Raw genomic sequence first — 18,807 nt, 5'->3', positions numbered from 1 at the left:
CTCGTACAGCGCCGTGGTCCTGCCTCCGAAATCGCCACACCGAAACAGTCTATAGAGTGACCGCAACCGAGTGCACGGGACCCGCCACGTAGCGATCGCGGCAAACTGGCGGGGCTGAATTGACAGTCTTCACTGAAATGCTGCGTAGCTCACTACCATTGGGAGCTTAGTACGTGTATATCGTGAGCCGATGGACGACACGGAGGTTCGACCCACAAGCCAATTGGCGCGTCGTTTTGTGATTGGCTGAAATATTTAAAATTAGCCATCTCATTGGTCAATGGATTTCAAATTATGACGGCGCCAAATCCAATCGTGCAGAGAGCGACTGCTGCGAGGTTTTCCCGCCACTTCTCCCACCTCCTCGACTCTTTGCTGGGAAAATGGGCGACCTGGACACCGCACATGTAAGACTCGCCACGACAACATACGTAGCCACGACGTATATTTGCCACATTCCTAAATCAACACCGCGGGCCGGCTGGATGCTCAATGCACGAAGATGGCCACAACAGCAGCCCGCAGCTTTGGCATCTCGTGGCGCGCGAAGCTGTCGTAAAAACGTTGGTCGCACAAGAAGCAAGAGGAACCATACTGTATGAGCTAAACGACACGAGATCGACCGCAGGATAAACACTCCTTGTCTAGTGCACCAACCGCCAAACGCAAAGGCACCTCTGTTCTATCGCTCGCAATCGATGGCCAAAGGGCAAGTAATGGCGAATACGCAAGTGCGATGTTGAGAGTTGAGAGATACCAAGCGCATGGACCAGCACGAATGGGCGTCGTACTTTGGTTTCGAGTTGCATGCCAACAGTTGCCAGTTGCCGTCGTTGCCCGTCACTCGAGCTGACTTCTGACAGGTCGGCGTATTCAAGAACAACATCAAAAGGTTGGTTCCATTCTTCGTAGAAACCGCTAAATCGTGGAATGAAAAGGTTCTGCTGATTCCATCCGAAGGATCCCCTTCTATATCCTATTCTATATCGTCTTCTTGCCGTGCGCGACAGGCACCTGCACCCGTTGGTGGTGCTAGAAGCACAAAACGTCGAGTCGAGGTGCGGTGGCACGTGGGCATGTACTCAAGAGGGAACCAGCTCGATGTGGCGAGAGGAAAACACCCGTTGCTCCGCGACTCGGATGAGTAGCGACAGCTCTTGTCGCCACCACTTTGCACTTCGCGCTCATCCGTTGCGCTCGTGTCGACGGCGATCTCGATGACTTACGCAATCAAACTCGTGCACATAGACGTCCAGTTGGATGTCGTCGGTCCTCGAATCCTGGAAACTCGAGGCTTTTCGTGCACTTGTACTCTTCTTGCTGGGACACAAGGAAATGGGAGCTCGTCTCTACTCTGCTACACCAGCACAACTCATACACTGTAGCGATGTGAGTCTATAGTGGCCAATGTTGCTGCAAACATAACCAAGTCAGCACAAGTACGACGCACAACCACGCCTTGGCCGTTCTCGTCATTCCTCGCCAGACCGCCGTTTACGCTCCTCTTCCAGCTGCCTGCATCACAGCACGCTAGTCGCCACATCTACGTCTTTCGTTCGAGCAATGCGGCTCGTCTCTATGGGCCATAGCCAACTCGCATCTCGCATCTCCTTCAGCATCGCCACAGTATAGAAGTCGACAGTGATGACGCAGTATCGTGTCGTCGCATCTCGTGAGCCTAGCTGACACTGCTCCACGCACTGAGCAAGCTACCAAGTCGCCAGACAGCGCTGTTCATGCGCGCGATGCATGTTGCGCATCTTGATCGCCGTCACCTCCGGCGCATCTACTGCGTCGTTGCCTCTCGCTTGCTGGATGTTGGCAGCGCTTATGGCCTTGCGCATTGAATCCATGGCTTGTGGTTGCGGCAACAGCCGCCATGTCGACGTCGTCGCCAGGGTCTCCTCTCGCTGGGCACCGTGGCCGGCGCCGCACCGCGGCCATCATCATCCTATTGCGTTTATCCGGCTTGGCCGCCATTTTATCCGTACACCACCAGTGTTTTTGATTGGCCGTGCCCAAAGGTGGGCAGGTGCGCGTTGTAATAAAATAGGTTGTTTCACACGTGTCTAGAATACGGTATTGTCTTGGGTTTGTATGCAGTGGGCACGTCAGAGGGTGCATAATAATAAAGCGAATTTCATCGCTTTCCCTCTCTGCAATGAACACCTGGGAGGTATGAACCCAGCGTGAGAACCAGTGATGAATAAGGGGGTTTTGGACCAACCATCGGGTCGCGTGTTCATTTCGCCTTTGAAAGTTTGAATCATATCGCATCATGGCTGTGGGTAAGTACAACAAGCAGCGTCGATCCTCGGCCGAGGACGACGGCGCCTCCATGAGGATGACGAGCTCATGCGCATGAGTAGGCAAGAACAAGAGATTGACCAAGGGTAAGAAGGGTGGCAAGAAGAAGGCCGTCGACCCCTTCACCCGCAAGGACTGGTACGACATCCGCGTCCCGGGCATCTTCCAGCAGCGCACGATCGGCAAGACGCTCGTGAACCGCACGTCGGGCACGAAGATCGCCTCGGAGGGCCTCAAGGGCCGCGTCTTTGAAGTCTGCCTCGCGGACCTCAACAAGGACGAGGACCAGAGCTTCCGCAAGATCCGTCTCTGCTGCGAGGACGTCCAGGGCACGCAAGTGGTCACGGGCTTCCACGGCATGGACTTCACGCGCGACAAAATCTGCTCGCTCATCAAGAAGTGGCAGACGCTCATCGAGGCGTTCGTCGATGTCAAGACGACCGATGGCTACACCATCCGCCTCTTCTGCATCGCGTTCACCAAGAAGCGCCCCAACCAGATCAAGAAGACGTGCTACGCCCAGACCGCCCAGATCCGCGCCATCCGCAAGAAGATGACGACGATCATGACGGAGCAGGCCAGCAAGTGCGACTTGAAGGACCTCTACCTCAAGTTCATCCCCGAGATCATCGGCAAGGAAGTCGAGAAGGCGTGCCAGGGCATCTTCCCGCTCCAGAACTGCTTCGTCCGCAAGATGAAGGTCTTGAAGAAGCCCAAGTTCGACGTCACCAAGCTTATGGAACTCCATGAGGAAGGTGCCGAGGAGAAGGGCGCCAAGGTCGTCCGCGACGAGGACCTCCTCGTCCAGTCGATGGCCGGCACGGGTGGCCGCTTGTAAGCGACCTCTACCAACCACGTCTACCGAGCGAAATCTCCGACGATGTAGTCTTCTTAAAGGCAAATTAATGGAAGACAACTCAACAGCCAAACGCGATATTCAGATAGGCTATATCACTTGTACCATTTACGTTGTGTCTACCTTGTACACCATAATGGCATGGTCCTCGCTCTCCAGCAAAGGTTCCAGTCGCTCGTCCATCTCATTCGACGCCAAGTACCGACGGTACTCGAGGTACATGATGCCATAGCGCACGGCAACGATCGCACCGGCCGTGCCGAAGAGGACACCGACGGCGATGCCGATCATGGCGCCAATCGGTAGCGGTGGGTCGTGGCTCGGGGTCGTCTTGGGCACCGTCGTGACCGCCAACGCCGCCGCTACGGTAGACGCGGCCGTGTTGTGGAGGTGGAACATGCCGAGCTTACGTGGCGACGTGGGACTCGGTGCCATGGGTGCGGGTGCGGGAGTCCAGTCTACAAGGCACGCAATATGAAGACTGACGCTGACTTGTTGCAGTTTGTACTTGTCGTGCTTGGAAGCGGTGATGGCAACTCGGTCAACTGGGTAGCGCCTGGGACCGGCGAGGGATGCATGGAACCCGGCGCGGACGTCGCAGGAGTAGTTGGTATCGAGATGGTTGGAAGCTCGGTTGCTACAATGGGCTTGTCAGCTTCCGAGTCGCTGCGCTGTGTACACGTGTTGGCCAGGCTACCGAGATCATCGTCAGATCATTCCTGTGCTGACGTTCGTACGGGAGGTCGTATTGGTCATTGGCGTCGTGCTATTGTCGGCAGCTGCTAGCAAGCCATGATAACATGAGCCACGAGCAGCAGCTTACGTGAGGATCCTTGGAGGGACGCTGTAGTTTCTACCGATGGTGGCACGAAGGTGAGCCTCAGCGTACAGTGTGGCGTAGTACCTACAGTGCAAAAAGATCAGAGACCACAGTCGTTCAGGCTTTCTCATAGTACCCAGCGCGAGCGTTGTCGTTGCTGCGGGTGTCGCTGTGCCAACACCACCTATAGAGTTCTGTGAAGCGGGATGGACTCAGAGCGTTGGACCGTACTGCCAAAGCCCGAGCTGCTTCCACTGAGGCTAAATACCTCCTCGGCCATAACAAGACCTGTGAATTGAGAGGCTGCACCCCACGCCAAGGCGAGGCAAGACCATGGTTGCATGCTGCACGAAAATCGCAATGTGGTTGACGTTGACGGTGCGGTTGCTGCAGGTGGCTAAATTAAGCTCTGAAGCAAATCGGTATCTGAGGTATCGATAGAATCAAGCGCGCGCCGTGACGATACGATGCAGCATTGTGGTTGCACTGCGCCTCTCGAGGTGAGCAGGCGATGCCACAAGCTTTGCAAGCCACTGAGATTGACACTATTTGACTACTTCGTATGCAACACTATTTCAACACGATGACACTATATTGTGTAAAATTCCAATTAACGATGGACGAGAAGCGGATCGAGAAGGACTTCCTTGCGGCCCGCCCACCGTTGGCCTACGCCAAGCTCCAGGGTATGATCAACGAGGAACAGTCGTTCGAGGCCTTCATCACGCAGCTGCCCGTCGAGTTTGGCCGTGGCGCGCAGGCGGGCCAGGCCGCGGGGCGCATTGGCCTTGGTGACCTCATGTCCGTGTCTCGCCAACATGCGTCAATCGACTGGAACGCGGAGCGCAGTTGCTTTGAGCTTACGTGCTTGGGAAAGAATGGCATGCACGCTGGCGGTACAGCGTGAGCATCTCGGCGAAACTTCATCGTCCAGCATAGGCAAGCGAATCGAGCAAAAGGAGGTCGTCGTGCTCACGCCCAAGATGCCATTGCGCATTGGTGGCGCTCGCATCTACTTTTTGCCCGCGGTCAAGCCCTCGACGACAATCATGTCAGGTCTCAAGCTCATTCAGAAGGTACGTCGGTGAAGTGCCATTGATGCTATCGTTGCAAGCATAGGCCTTTGAGAAGGCGAACCCGTCCAAGACGGCGGGTTTGAGCGTTGATGAAGCGGTCGACGCCGTCTACAACTGGTACCTATCTAAGCTACTGAATTCTTGCGGACGATACCATATCCTGTAGCTTCAAGGACATAGATTACGAGGTCGGCGGACGGCAAAACTTGACGACGCTTGTCAAGTACGTAGCCATTTCTCTTGCAGCCGTGGCTAACGAAGCGTAGGTCCTACTTTGAGTGCCCCAACTCGTGCTTCAAGCGTGTGAGCGTTTCACCCGCCGGAGGTACTGTACAGGCTGCCATGTCGTCCGGTGGACTCCAACCATGGCCATAGAGCTGCGCTACATCCACATTCGGCCGGAAGGGGCAGACGAGCCCAAGAAGCGCCAAGGCACTGCGTCTGCTGAAGGCAAGAAGAAGCAAAAGGTCGCGACGCAAGAGCCGCCGACACCGACGGTCGCTGCGACGCCTGCCGAGCCGGCACCGTAGGTGCAAACGTTGTATATTTTAATCCTCAGGCACTTGGTACCCCACTGTACGAGCAGCGTACTCATCGTAGAACTTTTGACAATACGGTGGGCTACAAGGCTGTCATCGTCGCCTCGAACCGAGCTTGCTGGCGCTTCGTCTCGCGGTTGCATACCTCCCAGACGTTGCTCAGCGGTGCCCCTGTGAACGGCGCCATGGGAGTGTACGGCGACGGCCCATATTCGGGTGTAAACGTTGAGATGGGGATGCCGGCCTTGGCCTGGCACGTCCAGATATTCGCAAAGAGTCGGTCAAAGCGCTCGACGCTCTCCGCGACATGTGGGTCGGTCGGGTCCGTCACCTGCGGCGCTTCGTCCGACCCAATACGCCCGTGGATGTGGGCGACGTGTGGCAAGACGGTCTCGAGCCACGCAGCGTCCCAGCGCGAGTCGAGGAGGCGCTCGGCCCCGAGGACCCAGTGCGAAAAGTCCATGGTGAGCCGCAGCTCCGGGTACGCGCGCAGCATATCGAGCGTGCGCCACGGGTTCCAGAGAATACGACCGCGGTGCGTCTCGTGCGCGATCGGAATGTCATGAGCAATGCTCCGCGCGGCCGTAAAGAACTCGTGGCACGTGGCGTCGTTCCAGTGGTCTGCGCCGGCGTGGGCGTTAAGGAGGACTGGGCGGAGGCTGAGCGCATGGGCTTGTTTGATCTCGTCCTCAAACTGCTGGAGGTGCGCCTTGACGCTCTTGTCCTCCCATGCAGCCGGCTCGTAGTCCGTCCAGCCCGAGTAGATGCCAACGATGAGCTTCATGTCGTGCGCTGCCAGCTCGTCGAGAAAAGCGGGGCCGCCGTGCGCCTGGATCGCGCTAAGGCTGGCCTCGACCCCTGAGTAGCCGAGCTCCTTGAGCACTTGAACAACGCGAAGGTTCGTCTTGACATCCTTGGAGGGGTTGATGCCCCAGAGGTGGCGGAAGACGTCCAGCTTCATGCGGTTGGGATGGCGAAGATCACGATATGTGCAAGTGGGCGTTGCATTGGACAAAAAGGATGCTTCTACACGCGATACGATTGGCTATTTTCATTAAATCTGTCGTTCCAGCCCTTGGATTGGCCAGACTCCTTTTTTCGCATGACGCGATGTCCATCTTGAGGGGTGTGCACGCATTGGCTGAAATGGAGCTGGTAATGGCATTTGATTGGACCCCTTGTTGAATTTGGGAACGCTGCGACAGGATAGGACAAAATGAAAGATCTGAGTTTAGATCAATTGGATTGGTTAAAATAAGTCGAATGGGAGGCAGGATTGGCTGCATTTTGGGCATTTTAAGGCGAGAAGCGCGCTGATAGGCCATTGTAATCACAAGACAAGATCCCAGCGGGAGCAGCATGTTCTTCCCGACGGACCGCGCAGCCTTCCGGCGTAGCTCCCCCTGCGTCTCATGGAGCCGAGGAAGAAGCTAACATGATGCTTCTTGAAGGGTACGAAGAGGAAGCGCTAGCTGCGCGGAAGAAGCGCTTGGCGACGATCGAGAGCATGAAGCTCCGGGAAGAGACGCCGTTCGACGTCGACTACACCAGCAAGGAAGACGATCATCACGCAGCCTTGGACGAACTGTGGCGAGCGCTTGTCGCTGACCGTCCGGCGAGCTCTACGAGAGCTCCATGGCTCTTCGAGACGACGGATCAGCGCTTCCCAACGCATGAAGACACGATGCAGCGGCCTGTTGAGGCCCTGTGCATACCACTCCAGCGCAGTGGCAACGAAGAGCTTGACGGAAGCGGTATTGCGAGATTCAGACCGAGAAGCGATGCATATTGGACTCTAGAAGCACAAGATGATGAAGACCCCCTCGAAGAGATCGAATTACGATGGGCTTCCCCCATGGACGGCGCCAAACCATGCACACCATCAAGAGACGGCGACATCCTGGCCTATGCAGTCGCAAATGGTCTTGGCGACATTGACTTGTACCACGCTACTTCATGTGAAAGGTCGGGCTAATGTATTTCCACGACGTTAGCGCGTGGCATGAGGATGCGTGCTGCTGGAGCGCCTTGGTCGATACCTCGCAGCACGTCGTCTGCACCACGCCTTCGACCTCCGAGCTCGACGCCTTTCCGCGTACCAGCTTCTCTCTAGCGCGTGGCCTCATGGTGTAGCTTGTAGAGTCCAATGACGACGACGACGTCATTGAGATCTGCAGCTTGGACGAACCGCTTGCGCTTGCATCGGACAACGCCATATTGTGCGAGGAAGCGTATCCGCTCGAGATCATCCGCAACATCTACACCTCTCGCATGTCCAACTCCAAGCTATCGATTCCGTGCCTCCTGGACATGGTGCCCCAAAGCCTCAATGCTATGGTCGACGCGCTGCATACGGTCCCGGTCGAGCGACGACCAAATCCCGCTGTCGACGGCCTTGATGTAGCACCAGGAGGGCCCGACGGTGCTTCCGAGGATGACGACGCTCTACGATTTCAGTCGGCCGACGATCCGCTGGCCATGTATAGCATCATTGGCTCGGCACCCGCGGCAAGCAGAGCCGATGCGCACTATCGCAAGGCCATTCTTGACTGCGATCAGTTCCACGTGTCTGCCCACCCGCCAAGCCTCTTTGGTACGCTACTATCCTGTCTTTTACGGCTATGTATAAGATCGTATTCGTCGAAGATGCATGGCCAGCGCACTTGAAGAATCATTGGTGCGATATTGCGCCGGAAGCCTCGGCGACCAAGTCCGACACGGTGGTCGTCCAGCAACTGGAAGTGCCACGCCTCAAAGCGACTTTGATGGTTCCGTCAGAGGCCCTCCAAGCAAGGGCGATGCTGCATCAAGCCATGACGCCAACTGATGTCATCATTTGCCCGACCATCGTTGCCATGGAATTGCCCATGGTCTGGTCCAAGGTGCCATGTTACTTCAACGAACGACTCTTTTCCGTACGAACTTCACGTCCATGGGCTTTGATGCTGATGAGGACTTGTAGGACGCACACGAGTTCACAGAAGAGCTGGATGCGCCGACGATAAGCGCAACGGACGAGCACATTGCCAGCACGTTGAAACGATCGCAGACAGACGACCGCGGTGATTACTCCCGAGCGGCGAAGCGTCCGAAGAGCAGCAAAGCCATCGCGTACAAGCTGCAGGACGAGCATGAGACAACGATCGGCCTCGTGAACTTGGGCGATGACGAACAAGGCGTCAGTGATGATTCCTCACCGTCGAGCAGCGAAGAACTGCTCACATCGCTCCAAACGTTTGTGCTGCACGCGGCTCGACCCGTCATCTGGAAGCTTGTCAAGTGCGGTCAGTTTCGGTACCAAGAAACAAAGACCAAGTCGGCCTTGGAGCACCTCGCCTTGTCCACGCTCGAGGCGATGGTTCTCACCCAGCAACAGGCGGGCCTGTGCTTCAAAACTGCGTCTATAATTTATAACTACCATAGGAATTGGCCAAGGTGGACGTTCTTGGAGCGCGCCGAAGCCCCGACATCATGGAGCGGTGTCACAACCTTGGCGAGTTGATTTACCTGCACACCCTCCGGTACGAGAAATGCTATTGGGAATTGAAATCGACTCTGCCGTAGGCTTTTGTGGCACGTTTTGCAAGAGCACGGCGTCTCGGGCGGGGTCATGCTCTTGGAAGCTTGCCTCTCCAGCGAAGTATACCAAAAGACGCTCCGAAAGTCCCACATGTCGACGCTACACTCGATGCTGCAGCTTGTGGCGCCTTCCCCGGTAAATTCTCTCCATAAACCCGCAGTTTTTCGTCAAACAAGTGTAGGAAATCTCAAACGATTTCACACCCGAGAAGAACGAACGTGAGCGCTGCGGGTCGCCCGTGCGCGAACAGCCGATTGTGCTCCTGTGCGCCGAGGATTTTCCATACCGAGTACAACGCCATGTCGAAGCAATGACTGAGGCTTGGATAGGAGCACGTCTCGGCCCAAGGCAGACAATTGGTTCCCCGACCCCTCGACAGCCCGTTGGGCCTCGTATTGGATACCAGCACGGGGCTTTGTGTAGCGCCGCTTGCCATCTTTCTGGGTATGTTGGTTGTTCGCAGCTCTTTTTCCGATAGCTAACGTGTTGCGTTGCAGACGACGGGTTAGCGCAGATGTACGCCTACAAACTCGCAGAGCACCAGACCGTCTTCACCAAGGTATATAGCGATAGATTATCGCCCAAACATGTAGCCACAGGCCTCTGTACTAGATCTGGGTCGTGCTGGGTACGCACTTCTCGTTGCTGGCTTGCTGCACCCTGAATGACTTTTGCTCGCTGACAGAGCTGCACTCGCTCTCCGACTGTTCGACCTCTGAGAAACAAGTGGTTGAAGCCCATGTCCAAGCGTTCACGGCCTCGACGAGTCAGTTCACGGCCAATGTCATCACTCTGATGAGGTACGACGGACTTGTGCAAAAAGAAAGACCGTATCCCATGTACAGTCACTGCCCCGAGGACACGCTGCACTTTGTGTCGACTGCGATTGCCGCGTCGGATCGCCAGCCGGTACGAAGCTCTGGAAAAGGGTATGGTGTGACTTTGTATCTTGAAGACGATGCTATCGCTGGACCAGGACGAGTCGGGCTTTGAGCGGTTCCTCGTTTCGACCAAGGCCGTCAACGCACTTGGCGCCCACTACATCATGCAGCATGTACGTCACATCGCTTGTCGCATCGCTTTTCATGCATGCCATCTGCGTAGCGATCGATGGCGACGATCCTGGATACCAAGAGCGCGCCGCCTTTGCCCGACGCCATGGCGACCCAGTGGACGCGGCTGCACGAGTCGGTGTTTCTTGCGCCAGTCCGCGCAGGATACTGAGCTCTCTGCATAGGATCTTGCACCAAGACCACGGCCTCGCCATGTCCCACGACGACGCCTCCTCGTCCGACGAGTAGCAGCAGACACCGCGCATTGCACTTGCATTTCCCAATAAGATCGCGTTGACACATTTTCCGTCGATGGTACTGGTATCCGTACAGTCCGGATAGCTCACCAGACCGACTTTTTGGCATGCTGGCGCGAACGAGTGGACGATGCCTGCGGCTTGTGGCTGGCCGCCCAGCGCTGCGCCGTCGCTTTCTCCATGCGACAGCCATTTCTCTTCAGAGCGCTTTCAGTGTGGATGATTGCTCGCCCATCGATCTTCTAGCGGCGGAGCGCTTGCAGATGGCGCAGAGCGTACTCCAGACCACCACCAACGACGACGACCTCGGAGTCGTCTCGGACGTGCTCTTGCGGCTCTCGATGGCGCGCGATGTCGCCCGCGCCAAGACGCTCGTGGAGCTGATGCACGAGAACGATGTGCTCGCAACGGCGCCAGCGATGCGCGTCTTCTCGCGCAGCTACTTTCGGGAGCACGCGAAGGACCTGCCGTCGGCGCTGCAGTGGTATCTCGAGAACCACAAGGCGCTACTGTCACCGACACAGGAGCTGCCTCTGCAAGACGTGCTCGTGCATCTCGTGGCCCAAGGCCAAGCGGCGGCGGCCATCGAGTTCTGGCTGCTTTGGTCCGAGACGCTCCTCGAGTTGCCGATCGACGCCATTGCGGCGCTTCTTGCCGAGCTCGTGCGCTACGAGCAGTACGAAACCGTTATTGGTATGCTCGCGACCAAGCACAAGGAGAGTCTGCAACAGCTCCCGGCCTTTCACATGGCGCACCTGGAGGCGCTCGTGGGCCTGCGCAAGTACAGCGCCGGACGCTCCCTTCTCCACGAGCTCAGAGCAACGAATGCAGTGCCGTATAGCGCTCGCTTGAAGGAGCTTGCCGCGCTCTGCCGCCAGCGACCTGCGACGCAGTCCAAGTAGATACCTCTAGTCGACTAAATCTCACCGTGCTCCCATATCATTTTTCAACGGCGCAATTTAGAGTGAGTCGCTTCCTACTAGCTTTCTACTAGTCGGCTGCTATGATAACCGAACTGCCGCGTCTCTCGGACGCTGTACTATGAAGGCTTACAAGCAGTAGCGGTTTTCGCTCGAGGAGCATGGGTCGAAGGATTCTTGCTGGATACATATAGCTACTAGCTATGTAGATAGATGGATAGATAGATAGATGGATAGTATTGGTGCTCTCGATCGTTGTGTTTATCACTTGGTGCAATCGTGCATGGCGCTGGCATCGATGCGCCTGGACAGCTAAGGACGCGTGCATTTAGACTCGGGCGGCTTGGTTATCCGGATAGCATATCATTGGTGCACAAGGCCGAATCCATCAACCATGCTGCGCAGCTTGGTGTCGGTCCCGCGCCGATGGGCGCCGGTCTTGACGACGAGCCACGTGGGAGCGCTCCGGTGCATGTCGGACGATGCGACACCGCCGCTGCGACAGCTCAAGATCAAGCCAGCCAAGGCGAAGAAGGCCATGTCGAACGATGCGACATCGCCGCGGCAGCTCAAGAGCAGGCCGGCCAAGGCGAAGAAGGCCCCAAGCGAGTTCGAACTGATCGTGGCACCGCGCCGCCTGCCGGCCGGCGTAGCAATGCCTCGTGACGGCGATGTTAGTGCGCAAATGGTCGCGCATGTGCAAGCGCACCGCTACGACGACGCACTCTCGCTGTTTGCGGCGCTGCCCACCAAGTCGATCGAGAGCTACCGCTGGGCCATGGAGGCGCACGCAGCTCGCTTTGCGTACGAGCAGGTCGTCGAGCTGTACATGGACGCCGCCATGGTGCACGACGTATCCAACGAGATGCGCCTGCTCTACGTCATCGCGCTCAACCGGCAAAAGAAGTTTGCGCACACGGTCGCAGCCTTTGCCGACTGGCACTACCTCCGGCTACCGCTCTCGTCGGCGATCTTCACCGCCGTGCTCACGGCCTGCGGGCACACGAAAGACTGGGCGCGCGCCCAGTTTGTCGCCAACGCGATGCAAGCGGCGGGCTTCTCGCCGCAGGGTGCCGCGTACTTTCACATCCTCTCGACCGCGCTCCGCGACACGACCGTCCATCCGCTCACGTCGCTCGAGCTCGCCGAGGCCGCGACGTCGGCGTCGTACCCTGTCTCGACGTCGCTCTTGGGACAAATTCTGATTCTGGCGGCCACGCATGCGTCGCAGAAGAGTCCGACAATGGCCAAGTCCGTGTGGGGCCGCGCGCGCCGCGTCTGGGACGCCAACAAGTCGTATGGCGCGATCTCCGGTCGACACGAGTTTCAATACGAAGTGCTTTTGCAAAATCTCTGGAAACTCAACTACAAGTCGGACGCGACGTCGATTCTCCGCGACCTCCTCGCGCTCCCGCACTCGCAGCCAGACTTCAAGGCGCGGCTGCTGAAAGACCTCCTCAACCGCCATGTCGAAGACGCCGACTTGAAAGGCGCGACGGAGATGGTCGACTTGATGCAGACGCACGGCGTGGGCCTTCTGCAGGCGCTCCGGCGCCAGCAGTTCTTTTCACTCTGCATGACCAAAAACTTGCAAATCTGCGAGATACGCGCCCTCTTTACCAAATACGACGCGGTCCTCGGCGGCTGGGACGCCGAGCGCATCTGCGATCTCCTCATCTGGGGCCACAAGGCCGCGATCGAGGACGCGACCGAGAAGGCCGAGGACGAGCACCAGTTCAAGCAGGTGATGCTGCTCCTCAATGACGCGTTTGATAACCACTGGGCGCTCTCGTACCCGGCGATGGACCACACGGCGCACTGGCTACTGCACTTGCACCGGTACGAGGACTGCGTTGTCTTTGTCGATAAGCTGCTCGAAAATCCCAACTACGAAGTCGGCTACCGCATCACGGAAGCGGGTATGGTTGCCGCCGGGCGCCTCGGCAACCACCCGCGCGTCATCGAACTCTACCAAGAGCTGGAAGCGCGCCACCGCACCAACCCGTCGACGCAAGCCGTGAGCTTTGCGCCGCGCCCGCTCATGCTCTGGACAGCGATTCGGTCGTTCGAAGCGCTCAAGCAGTTTGAAGAAGCGCGTCAGCTCAAGGCGATGCTATCACAACTCCATCCGCACAAGGCGCCGTACAGAAACAAGAAGATGCCGACCCGTCGCGCGCGCCGCGTCGTGTTTGACGACTACGACACGACCGTCGACGCATAGGGCTAGGGTCTAACGTGTAGATAAATCCCCGTACCACTAACACTAGAAGAAGAAGAAAAAATGTGTATCGAGGACATTCGGGGGCGACAACGGCCTCGAACGCAAGGTAGCGAGGCCGTGTCGCTTCAGCCTCCCGATGCGGCCGCAGAAGAAGCTCAGTCGTTGGCGGGTCAAGAGATGGATACATGGATAGATCGATCATCAATCGCAGGACGTTTTGGTTTCATAGGCTCGGCACGGCTAATTTAGCTGGGATCTGAACGCTATCCAAAAAGCAGAGGACAATTTTGTACTCGTATTCGACGACGCCGTTACAAGAACGAAGCAAGGGCCGCGCGGTAGGCCTCGGGGTGCGCCTGGTAGTGGCCAACATGCGGGCTCGTCATAAAGTCGACGCCATGCACCGTCGCTCCAGTGTCCTTGGCGGCTTGCATTGCGTCTTGGAAATCTGCCAGCGGGATGAGCTTGTCGGCGCGCGAATACAAAAAAAGCTTTGGGATCGCCCCTGTATTGGCGATCTGCGACTCGAAGTTGAGCGCCAGTACGTGGTCTCGATGCAGGACAAACAGAAGCGCGTTGAGGCTCCAGAGCACGACCTTCATGACGCCGTAGAGCGCGCCGCGCGCCAACGGGTTCCGAATGTGCTGTACAAACACGGTCGGGTCCGTAAAGCCGCCGCGAACCAAGGTCGGCGCCGAGTCAAACACAAAGGACGTGACGATATACGGCTGATGGAGGCGCTGGAGATGCGTCTCGAGGCAGTACCAGGACCGCGCACCGCCGTTCGACATGATGTGCACGTGCAGCCGCAGCGTTTTGGTCGGATCACAGAGGCGCGCGGCCGTCTCGGCGTGCACCGAGGACGCTGGCAGAAAAAAATCGAGGCCGCTGCTGGGCACGATCGTCGTGTGGCGAAACCCGATGTCGTTGTAGAGCGCAGCGTACTTGGCCGCGTGACGCGGCGCGCTGTTCATCCAGCTGCAGACAAGGACGAGGACGTCGTTTTTGTCGCCAATGGCGTCGGTCGAACGAGCCTGCGCCATGCCAAGTGAAAATGAAAAGTCGACAGCTCAACACCTGAGCGGTTCCCTTGGCGCCACCCTGTCGCCTGTCGATTGTACCGTTCTTAACACCGAGAGATGCACCCGCCTGGATGGGCGTGGGACTTGTGGATCTGCTACCGATCCACTTTTGGCTCGTTTGGTGGTGCCAGCGGTTGTATCGACACGAGATCGAGGAACCATGGATGCAGATGACGTGGCAGCGTCCCTGTGGCTTGGCCCACCACGGGAGTGCGGATGCGACGTGCTTTGGCACCAGACGACCGCATGACCAGAACTGGTCGCCAATCTGGTCGGGTTGCACAGTTGGGCGAGCCTTTGTTTGCACCAGTTTATGCATTGGTGGATGTCGATTTCTGCGCTGTCGCACCGGTAGCTGCTATACGACCCTGGCGACTCTCGGGCTATGGTCAGCGGCGGCTTCCCGAGCGGTCTCTGGATGCGCTTGCGGCTCAACGACTCGGGCTTCGGTATCTCGTCTGGCAAGGCTGCTCGACGGCGCGCGCCAGTTCGTTTTGCTTCTTTGTACAGCACTCGGTTGCACATGCTCGGAGGTTGTCGCTGGCGGTTGGACTTTCGATCCCGTGGCGTCCTACCCTACCCCTCATCAAGTGCAGGCGGCGAAGCACAAAGCACAAGCAGATACGACTAGCATTTATGCATTTAGACAACATGACCACAATCTCCGACGACTCGCTACGCCGCCGTCGCGCGGCGCTGGCGCTGGGAGCGCGGAGCTTCGTCGGTGGTCACGATCGCTTGGATGACGACCTTCGTCTTCTTCTGGACGTGGTCGTTGATGGCTGTCGAAGGCGACAGCGCCTTGGCGCAGAACGCTTGAAGCGCACGCGCATATCTCGTCGGGTCGGTCGCGAGGTGTTGCACGTGCCCCGACGTCGCAAAGTCGACTGCGTCGACGATCGTAGCGCTCTCGTTCGCCGTTGCCATCGCGGTGCGGATGCTCTCCGGGTCCACAAACGTGTCGCGTGACGAGTAGAGGAAGAGCTTGGGCACCGCCTTGTACGTATCAAAGCAGAGTCGCCAGTGGTCCTTGAATTGCTCGTGCGCCGGTCGAAAGGGCGGCAGCCACTTGAGTGCGCTCAGCGAGAGCCGCACCGCGAGGCGCTCGCGCAACGTCCGGAGGTGGCGTGCACCGCGCCACGTAAAGTCGACGGCGGCTTGCTCGCCGCGGCTCGGCGCCGAGTCAAAGACCATGGCCGGCACGTGGAACGCATGGTTGGCGTTGCGCATGTGCGTGTCGATGGACGTCCACGACTTGCACCCGCCGTTCGAGAGCAGATGCGGCACGAACGCGCAGTCGTCGCCGAGCTGCTGAAGCCGCGCCGCTGTCGCAGCGTGCACATCTGCCTTGAAAAAGTCAAGCATCGAGTTTTGGACAACGACAACGTCCTTGCAGCCGAGCCGCGTGTACACGGCGGCGTACTTGTCGACCGCGCGCCGCGAGCCGCCCATCCAGCCACAGACCACGACGACGAGGCGCTTCTTGGTAGACATGGCGATGCTTGGATCGAGGCGAATTGAGTTGTGCTACGAAATGCCATGGGCAGGGTCTTCAACAGTTGAAGGCAGCAATCCAAGCGCTGTAGCTCACGGACTCGACGCGCGATACGCGATCAAGCTGGTGCCAACGACGCAGACACACCCAGCCCTTCGATATGGGGCGATATCGCTGGCGCGCGCAGCATTGCATCCGAGGTAGACGCGATTCCGGGACCTTAACGGCCGCCGTCCTCGTCCGTCAGGAGGAACCGATGTCATTACACTGTACTCTGGAGCAAAAGATACTTGTTGCATGCAAAAGGTGGGGCGAGTACGAAGACAACAACGGGTATATGAAGAGCGAGAGGCTGCCGTAGACGCTCACTGCATCTCGTTCACTCCGAGAATGAGTCGGCAGTGGTGTCAAGGCGGAAGGTGCCGGCGCTGGAAGCAGCACGCGCTGACAGAGACTGTACAGTGCAGAAGTTGAGCCAAACAGAGTCGCGTGAGCAACGCTTGGCGCTGATTTGGCAGTCGACGTTCTACCGCCAAAGCTACTGCTTGCTACATAGTGGGCTTACTTGGATGCTTGTCGACTGCTCGCTCGTGACGCAGCCCGTGACTGCGCGCTTCTGCATCGGGATGGGCACCACATACGTGGTTGTGAGAATCGGTGGAACAGCTCACTCGCTTGACAGTTGATGGAGTGGCTCGGCTAAATGTACAAATGGATTGCCTTCGCCCAAGGCTCGGCAAGGCGCTGCATGTCTGGTTAGAGTTTGTATACTACGTGGATGCTCGTGCATCTCTGCACGCCAGAATGAGAGAGCAATATTGCCCAGAGCGTCTACTGATGGAAGATCGTACGATCCGAATGCACCAATCATATCACGCCGTTTGACACCACGGGCGCGGATTGGTCCGTTGAAACTGTTGACGCATCGGCAAGGTGCGAAATGACCACGAAGCGCGTCGTCGTCGTTTGTGGCTGGCTCAACGCCAAGGCGCGGCCGGTCGCCAAGTACGCCGAGCTCTACAAGCAGCTGGGCTACGACGCGGTCGTGCTGCTCAGCGGCGGCGCCGACCTTCTCCAGCCGGCGCGCTTCCTGCACCCCAACGCCGTCGCCACCGTGTTGGCACCGCTCAAGCAGTCACCCACCGACACACTCGAGCTCATTCCGCACATGCTCTCGAACGGCGGGTGTCGGTCGTGGTTTGCCGTCGAGCGCTCTCTCCGCGACGCCAACGAGCGCTACATAGTGCCCGCGATGGTGTTTGACTCGGCGCCCAGCACCAACGTCAAGGACGCCGCCGACTTTTCGTGGCCAGCGACCGACGCGCTGCCGACGCTTCGCCTGCGCCTCGCCACGCGGCTTATGCTCATTGGTATGAAGTGGTACCCGACCCTCTCGCGCTCCGACGATGCGTTCGAGGAGCACTGGCAGCGCTACTTGGTCGACCAAGCGCACGTGCCCAAGCTCTTCATGTTCTCGCCCCAAGACAATATTGTCTCCCCCGCGCATATCCAGGCTGCGATTGCATGCGCCAAAGACGCAGGCACGAGAGTTGTCGTCGAAGAATTTGTGCAGGCAAAGCACGTGTCGCTCTATGCGCAAGCGCCACAGCGGTACGCGTCCGTGGTCGCGTCCTTCTTCAAGCAGGCGCTGATCTAAGGCATCGCTATAATACGAGTATTGCTTGAGACTCGAGACAGCGCGCAATTCGAAGCCCCAGATGCAAGGCGGGTACGATCGCCGCACGCCTCGACGTCCCGCTGTCACGACGTCGTTTTGGAGTTGCCGTTTGGTGAGCGTAGCCAGCCTCATCCGTGATCTTTACATGTAGAGGTACTAGTATAAGATAACAATATGCACAACATGGTGCTTATGATGACTACACGCGAATCGAACTCGCGTCGACGGCCGGCTTCGCCAAGAAGGACGTGGCGCCAACATTCCGCCAATCACAGCGCGTGCTCGCCTGTCAAACGATATGATTGGTCACCGGATCATGGTCGATGCAACACCAGACTGCAAAATGGCCACGAAGCGCGTCGTCGTTGTCTGCGGCTGGATGGGCGCCAAGGCCCGCCCGGTGGCCAAGTACGCCGAGCTCTACAAGCAGCTCGGCTACGACGCTGTCGTGCTCCTTAGCAGCCAAGGCGACTTTCTCACAGACGGCGCCAACGTGCACCCGACAGCGCCAACCGACCTGCTGCCGCCAACCGAGTCGCTCGAGCTCATTCCGCACATGCTTTCGAACGGCGGGTGCCGGTCGTGGTACTGCTTTGAAGACCATTTGCGCGGATCCCAGCGCCCATTTCATGTGCCGGCGATGGTGTTCGACTCGGCGCCGAGCCGGGCGACGACCAAGTCGCTCCTCGAGACGTGGAAGGGCGCGGGCAACTTGCCGTCGCTCGGCCTCTCGCTGGGCATGCGCGCTTTCTTGGTGCAACTGACCTTGTACCCGTACGTGACGCGCACGGCAAACGTCTTTGGCTTGCACTGGCAGCGCTACTTTGTGGAGCAGGCGCACATTCCCAAGCTCTTTTTGTACTCGAACGCCGACGAGATCGTGAGCGCCGAGTGCGTTCAAGCAGCCATCGAAGACGCGACTGC

General features: G+C 58.0%; 11 protein-coding genes across 12 annotated transcripts; 7 read left to right on the top strand and 4 right to left on the bottom strand.

Moving 5' to 3' along the window:
* The first annotated feature begins 2,211 nt into the window (after positions 1-2,211).
* On the top strand, positions 2,212-3,258 carry SDRG_15369 (40S ribosomal protein S3a-2). Its single transcript, XM_008621540.1, has 2 exons — positions 2,212-2,288; positions 2,370-3,258. The coding sequence occupies exons 1-2, from the start codon at positions 2,279-2,281 to the stop codon at positions 3,143-3,145; spliced, it is 786 nt and encodes a 261-aa protein (XP_008619762.1). The 5' UTR covers positions 2,212-2,278; the 3' UTR covers positions 3,146-3,258.
* SDRG_15368 (hypothetical protein) lies at positions 3,238-3,598 on the bottom strand (the record flags this gene model as incomplete). The annotated part of the gene is made up of 1 exon (XM_008621539.1): positions 3,238-3,598. One exon carries the CDS (start codon positions 3,596-3,598, stop codon positions 3,272-3,274), a length of 327 nt encoding a protein of 108 aa, XP_008619761.1. The 3' UTR covers positions 3,238-3,271.
* Positions 3,599-4,599: 1,001 nt separating this feature from the next.
* On the top strand, positions 4,600-5,647 carry SDRG_15367 (hypothetical protein; the record flags this gene model as incomplete). Its single annotated transcript, XM_008621538.1, has 6 exons — positions 4,600-4,879; positions 4,923-5,059; positions 5,103-5,176; positions 5,226-5,282; positions 5,326-5,384; positions 5,435-5,647. The coding sequence occupies 6 exons, from the start codon at positions 4,600-4,602 to the stop codon at positions 5,587-5,589; spliced, it is 762 nt and encodes a 253-aa protein (XP_008619760.1). The 3' UTR covers positions 5,590-5,647.
* Positions 5,520-6,583, bottom strand: SDRG_15366 (hypothetical protein). The gene has a single exon (XM_008621537.1). It carries the CDS (start codon positions 6,557-6,559, stop codon positions 5,681-5,683), a length of 879 nt encoding a protein of 292 aa, XP_008619759.1. The 5' UTR covers positions 6,560-6,583; the 3' UTR covers positions 5,520-5,680.
* A 360-nt stretch (positions 6,584-6,943) lies between these two features.
* On the top strand, positions 6,944-10,525 carry SDRG_15365. Of its 2 annotated transcripts, none has more exons than XM_008621535.1 (17): positions 6,944-6,991; positions 7,050-7,352; positions 7,398-7,539; positions 7,593-7,693; positions 7,739-8,191; positions 8,245-8,480; positions 8,561-8,956; positions 9,022-9,119; positions 9,163-9,313; positions 9,360-9,467; positions 9,508-9,622; positions 9,676-9,737; positions 9,791-9,978; positions 10,024-10,087; positions 10,134-10,232; positions 10,283-10,369; positions 10,416-10,525. In XM_008621535.1, exons 1-17 carry the CDS (start codon positions 6,958-6,960, stop codon positions 10,515-10,517), a joined length of 2,739 nt encoding a protein of 912 aa, XP_008619757.1. In that variant the 5' UTR covers positions 6,944-6,957; the 3' UTR covers positions 10,518-10,525. The 2 variants fall into 2 exon arrangements, with proteins under 2 accessions (XP_008619757.1, XP_008619758.1); XM_008621536.1 differs by having other exon boundaries at positions 6,958-6,991; positions 10,024-10,107; positions 10,155-10,232.
* Positions 10,526-10,571: 46 nt separating this feature from the next.
* Positions 10,572-11,464, top strand: SDRG_15364 (hypothetical protein). Its single transcript, XM_008621534.1, has one exon. It carries the CDS (start codon positions 10,595-10,597, stop codon positions 11,387-11,389), a length of 795 nt encoding a protein of 264 aa, XP_008619756.1. The 5' UTR covers positions 10,572-10,594; the 3' UTR covers positions 11,390-11,464.
* Positions 11,465-11,749: 285 nt separating this feature from the next.
* Positions 11,750-13,704, top strand: SDRG_15363 (hypothetical protein). The gene has a single exon (XM_008621533.1). It carries the CDS (start codon positions 11,802-11,804, stop codon positions 13,626-13,628), a length of 1,827 nt encoding a protein of 608 aa, XP_008619755.1. The 5' UTR covers positions 11,750-11,801; the 3' UTR covers positions 13,629-13,704.
* A 115-nt stretch (positions 13,705-13,819) lies between these two features.
* Positions 13,820-14,677, bottom strand: SDRG_15362 (hypothetical protein). Its single transcript, XM_008621532.1, has one exon. The coding sequence runs from the start codon at positions 14,669-14,671 to the stop codon at positions 13,940-13,942; it is 732 nt and encodes a 243-aa protein (XP_008619754.1). The 5' UTR covers positions 14,672-14,677; the 3' UTR covers positions 13,820-13,939.
* Positions 14,678-15,315: 638 nt separating this feature from the next.
* On the bottom strand, positions 15,316-16,225 carry SDRG_15361 (hypothetical protein). The gene has a single exon (XM_008621531.1). It carries the CDS (start codon positions 16,202-16,204, stop codon positions 15,386-15,388), a length of 819 nt encoding a protein of 272 aa, XP_008619753.1. The 5' UTR covers positions 16,205-16,225; the 3' UTR covers positions 15,316-15,385.
* Positions 16,226-17,126: 901 nt separating this feature from the next.
* Positions 17,127-17,964, top strand: SDRG_15360 (hypothetical protein). The gene has a single exon (XM_008621530.1). It carries the CDS (start codon positions 17,146-17,148, stop codon positions 17,860-17,862), a length of 717 nt encoding a protein of 238 aa, XP_008619752.1. The 5' UTR covers positions 17,127-17,145; the 3' UTR covers positions 17,863-17,964.
* A 262-nt stretch (positions 17,965-18,226) lies between these two features.
* On the top strand, positions 18,227-18,767 carry SDRG_15359 (hypothetical protein; the record flags this gene model as incomplete). The annotated part of the gene is made up of 2 exons (XM_008621529.1): positions 18,227-18,657; positions 18,719-18,767. 2 exons carry the CDS (start codon positions 18,227-18,229, stop codon positions 18,765-18,767), a joined length of 480 nt encoding a protein of 159 aa, XP_008619751.1.
* Between the last annotated feature and the right edge of the window lie 40 nt (positions 18,768-18,807).

This window comes from Saprolegnia diclina, assembly GCF_000281045.1.
Source record: "Saprolegnia diclina VS20 unplaced genomic scaffold supercont1.89, whole genome shotgun sequence".
NCBI classification, from domain to species: domain Eukaryota; phylum Oomycota; class Saprolegniomycetes; order Saprolegniales; family Saprolegniaceae; genus Saprolegnia; species Saprolegnia diclina.
This window is presented reverse-complemented; position numbering and strand designations above follow the sequence as displayed.

Excerpts from the sequence above, each read along its gene's own strand:
- SDRG_15361 (XM_008621531.1), bottom strand. The coding sequence starts at position 16,204 with ATGTCTACCAAGAAGCGCCTCGTCGTCGTGGTCTGTGGCTGGATGGGC.
- SDRG_15364 (XM_008621534.1), top strand. The coding sequence starts at position 10,595 with ATGCTGGCGCGAACGAGTGGACGATGCCTGCGGCTTGTGGCTGGCCGC.
- SDRG_15360 (XM_008621530.1), top strand. The coding sequence starts at position 17,146 with ATGACCACGAAGCGCGTCGTCGTCGTTTGTGGCTGGCTCAACGCCAAG.
- SDRG_15366 (XM_008621537.1), bottom strand. The coding sequence starts at position 6,559 with ATGAAGCTGGACGTCTTCCGCCACCTCTGGGGCATCAACCCCTCCAAG.
- SDRG_15363 (XM_008621533.1), top strand. The coding sequence starts at position 11,802 with ATGCTGCGCAGCTTGGTGTCGGTCCCGCGCCGATGGGCGCCGGTCTTG.
- SDRG_15365 (XM_008621535.1), top strand. The coding sequence starts at position 6,958 with ATGTTCTTCCCGACGGACCGCGCAGCCTTCCGGC. Across the intron at positions 9,120-9,162 it reads ATTTACCTGCACACCCTCCG|GCTTTTGTGGCACGTTTTGC; the intron begins GTACGAGAAATG and ends ACTCTGCCGTAG. Across the intron at positions 9,979-10,023 it reads AATGTCATCACTCTGATGAG|TCACTGCCCCGAGGACACGC; the intron begins GTACGACGGACT and ends TCCCATGTACAG.
- SDRG_15362 (XM_008621532.1), bottom strand. The coding sequence starts at position 14,671 with ATGGCGCAGGCTCGTTCGACCGACGCCATTGGCGACAAAAACGACGTC.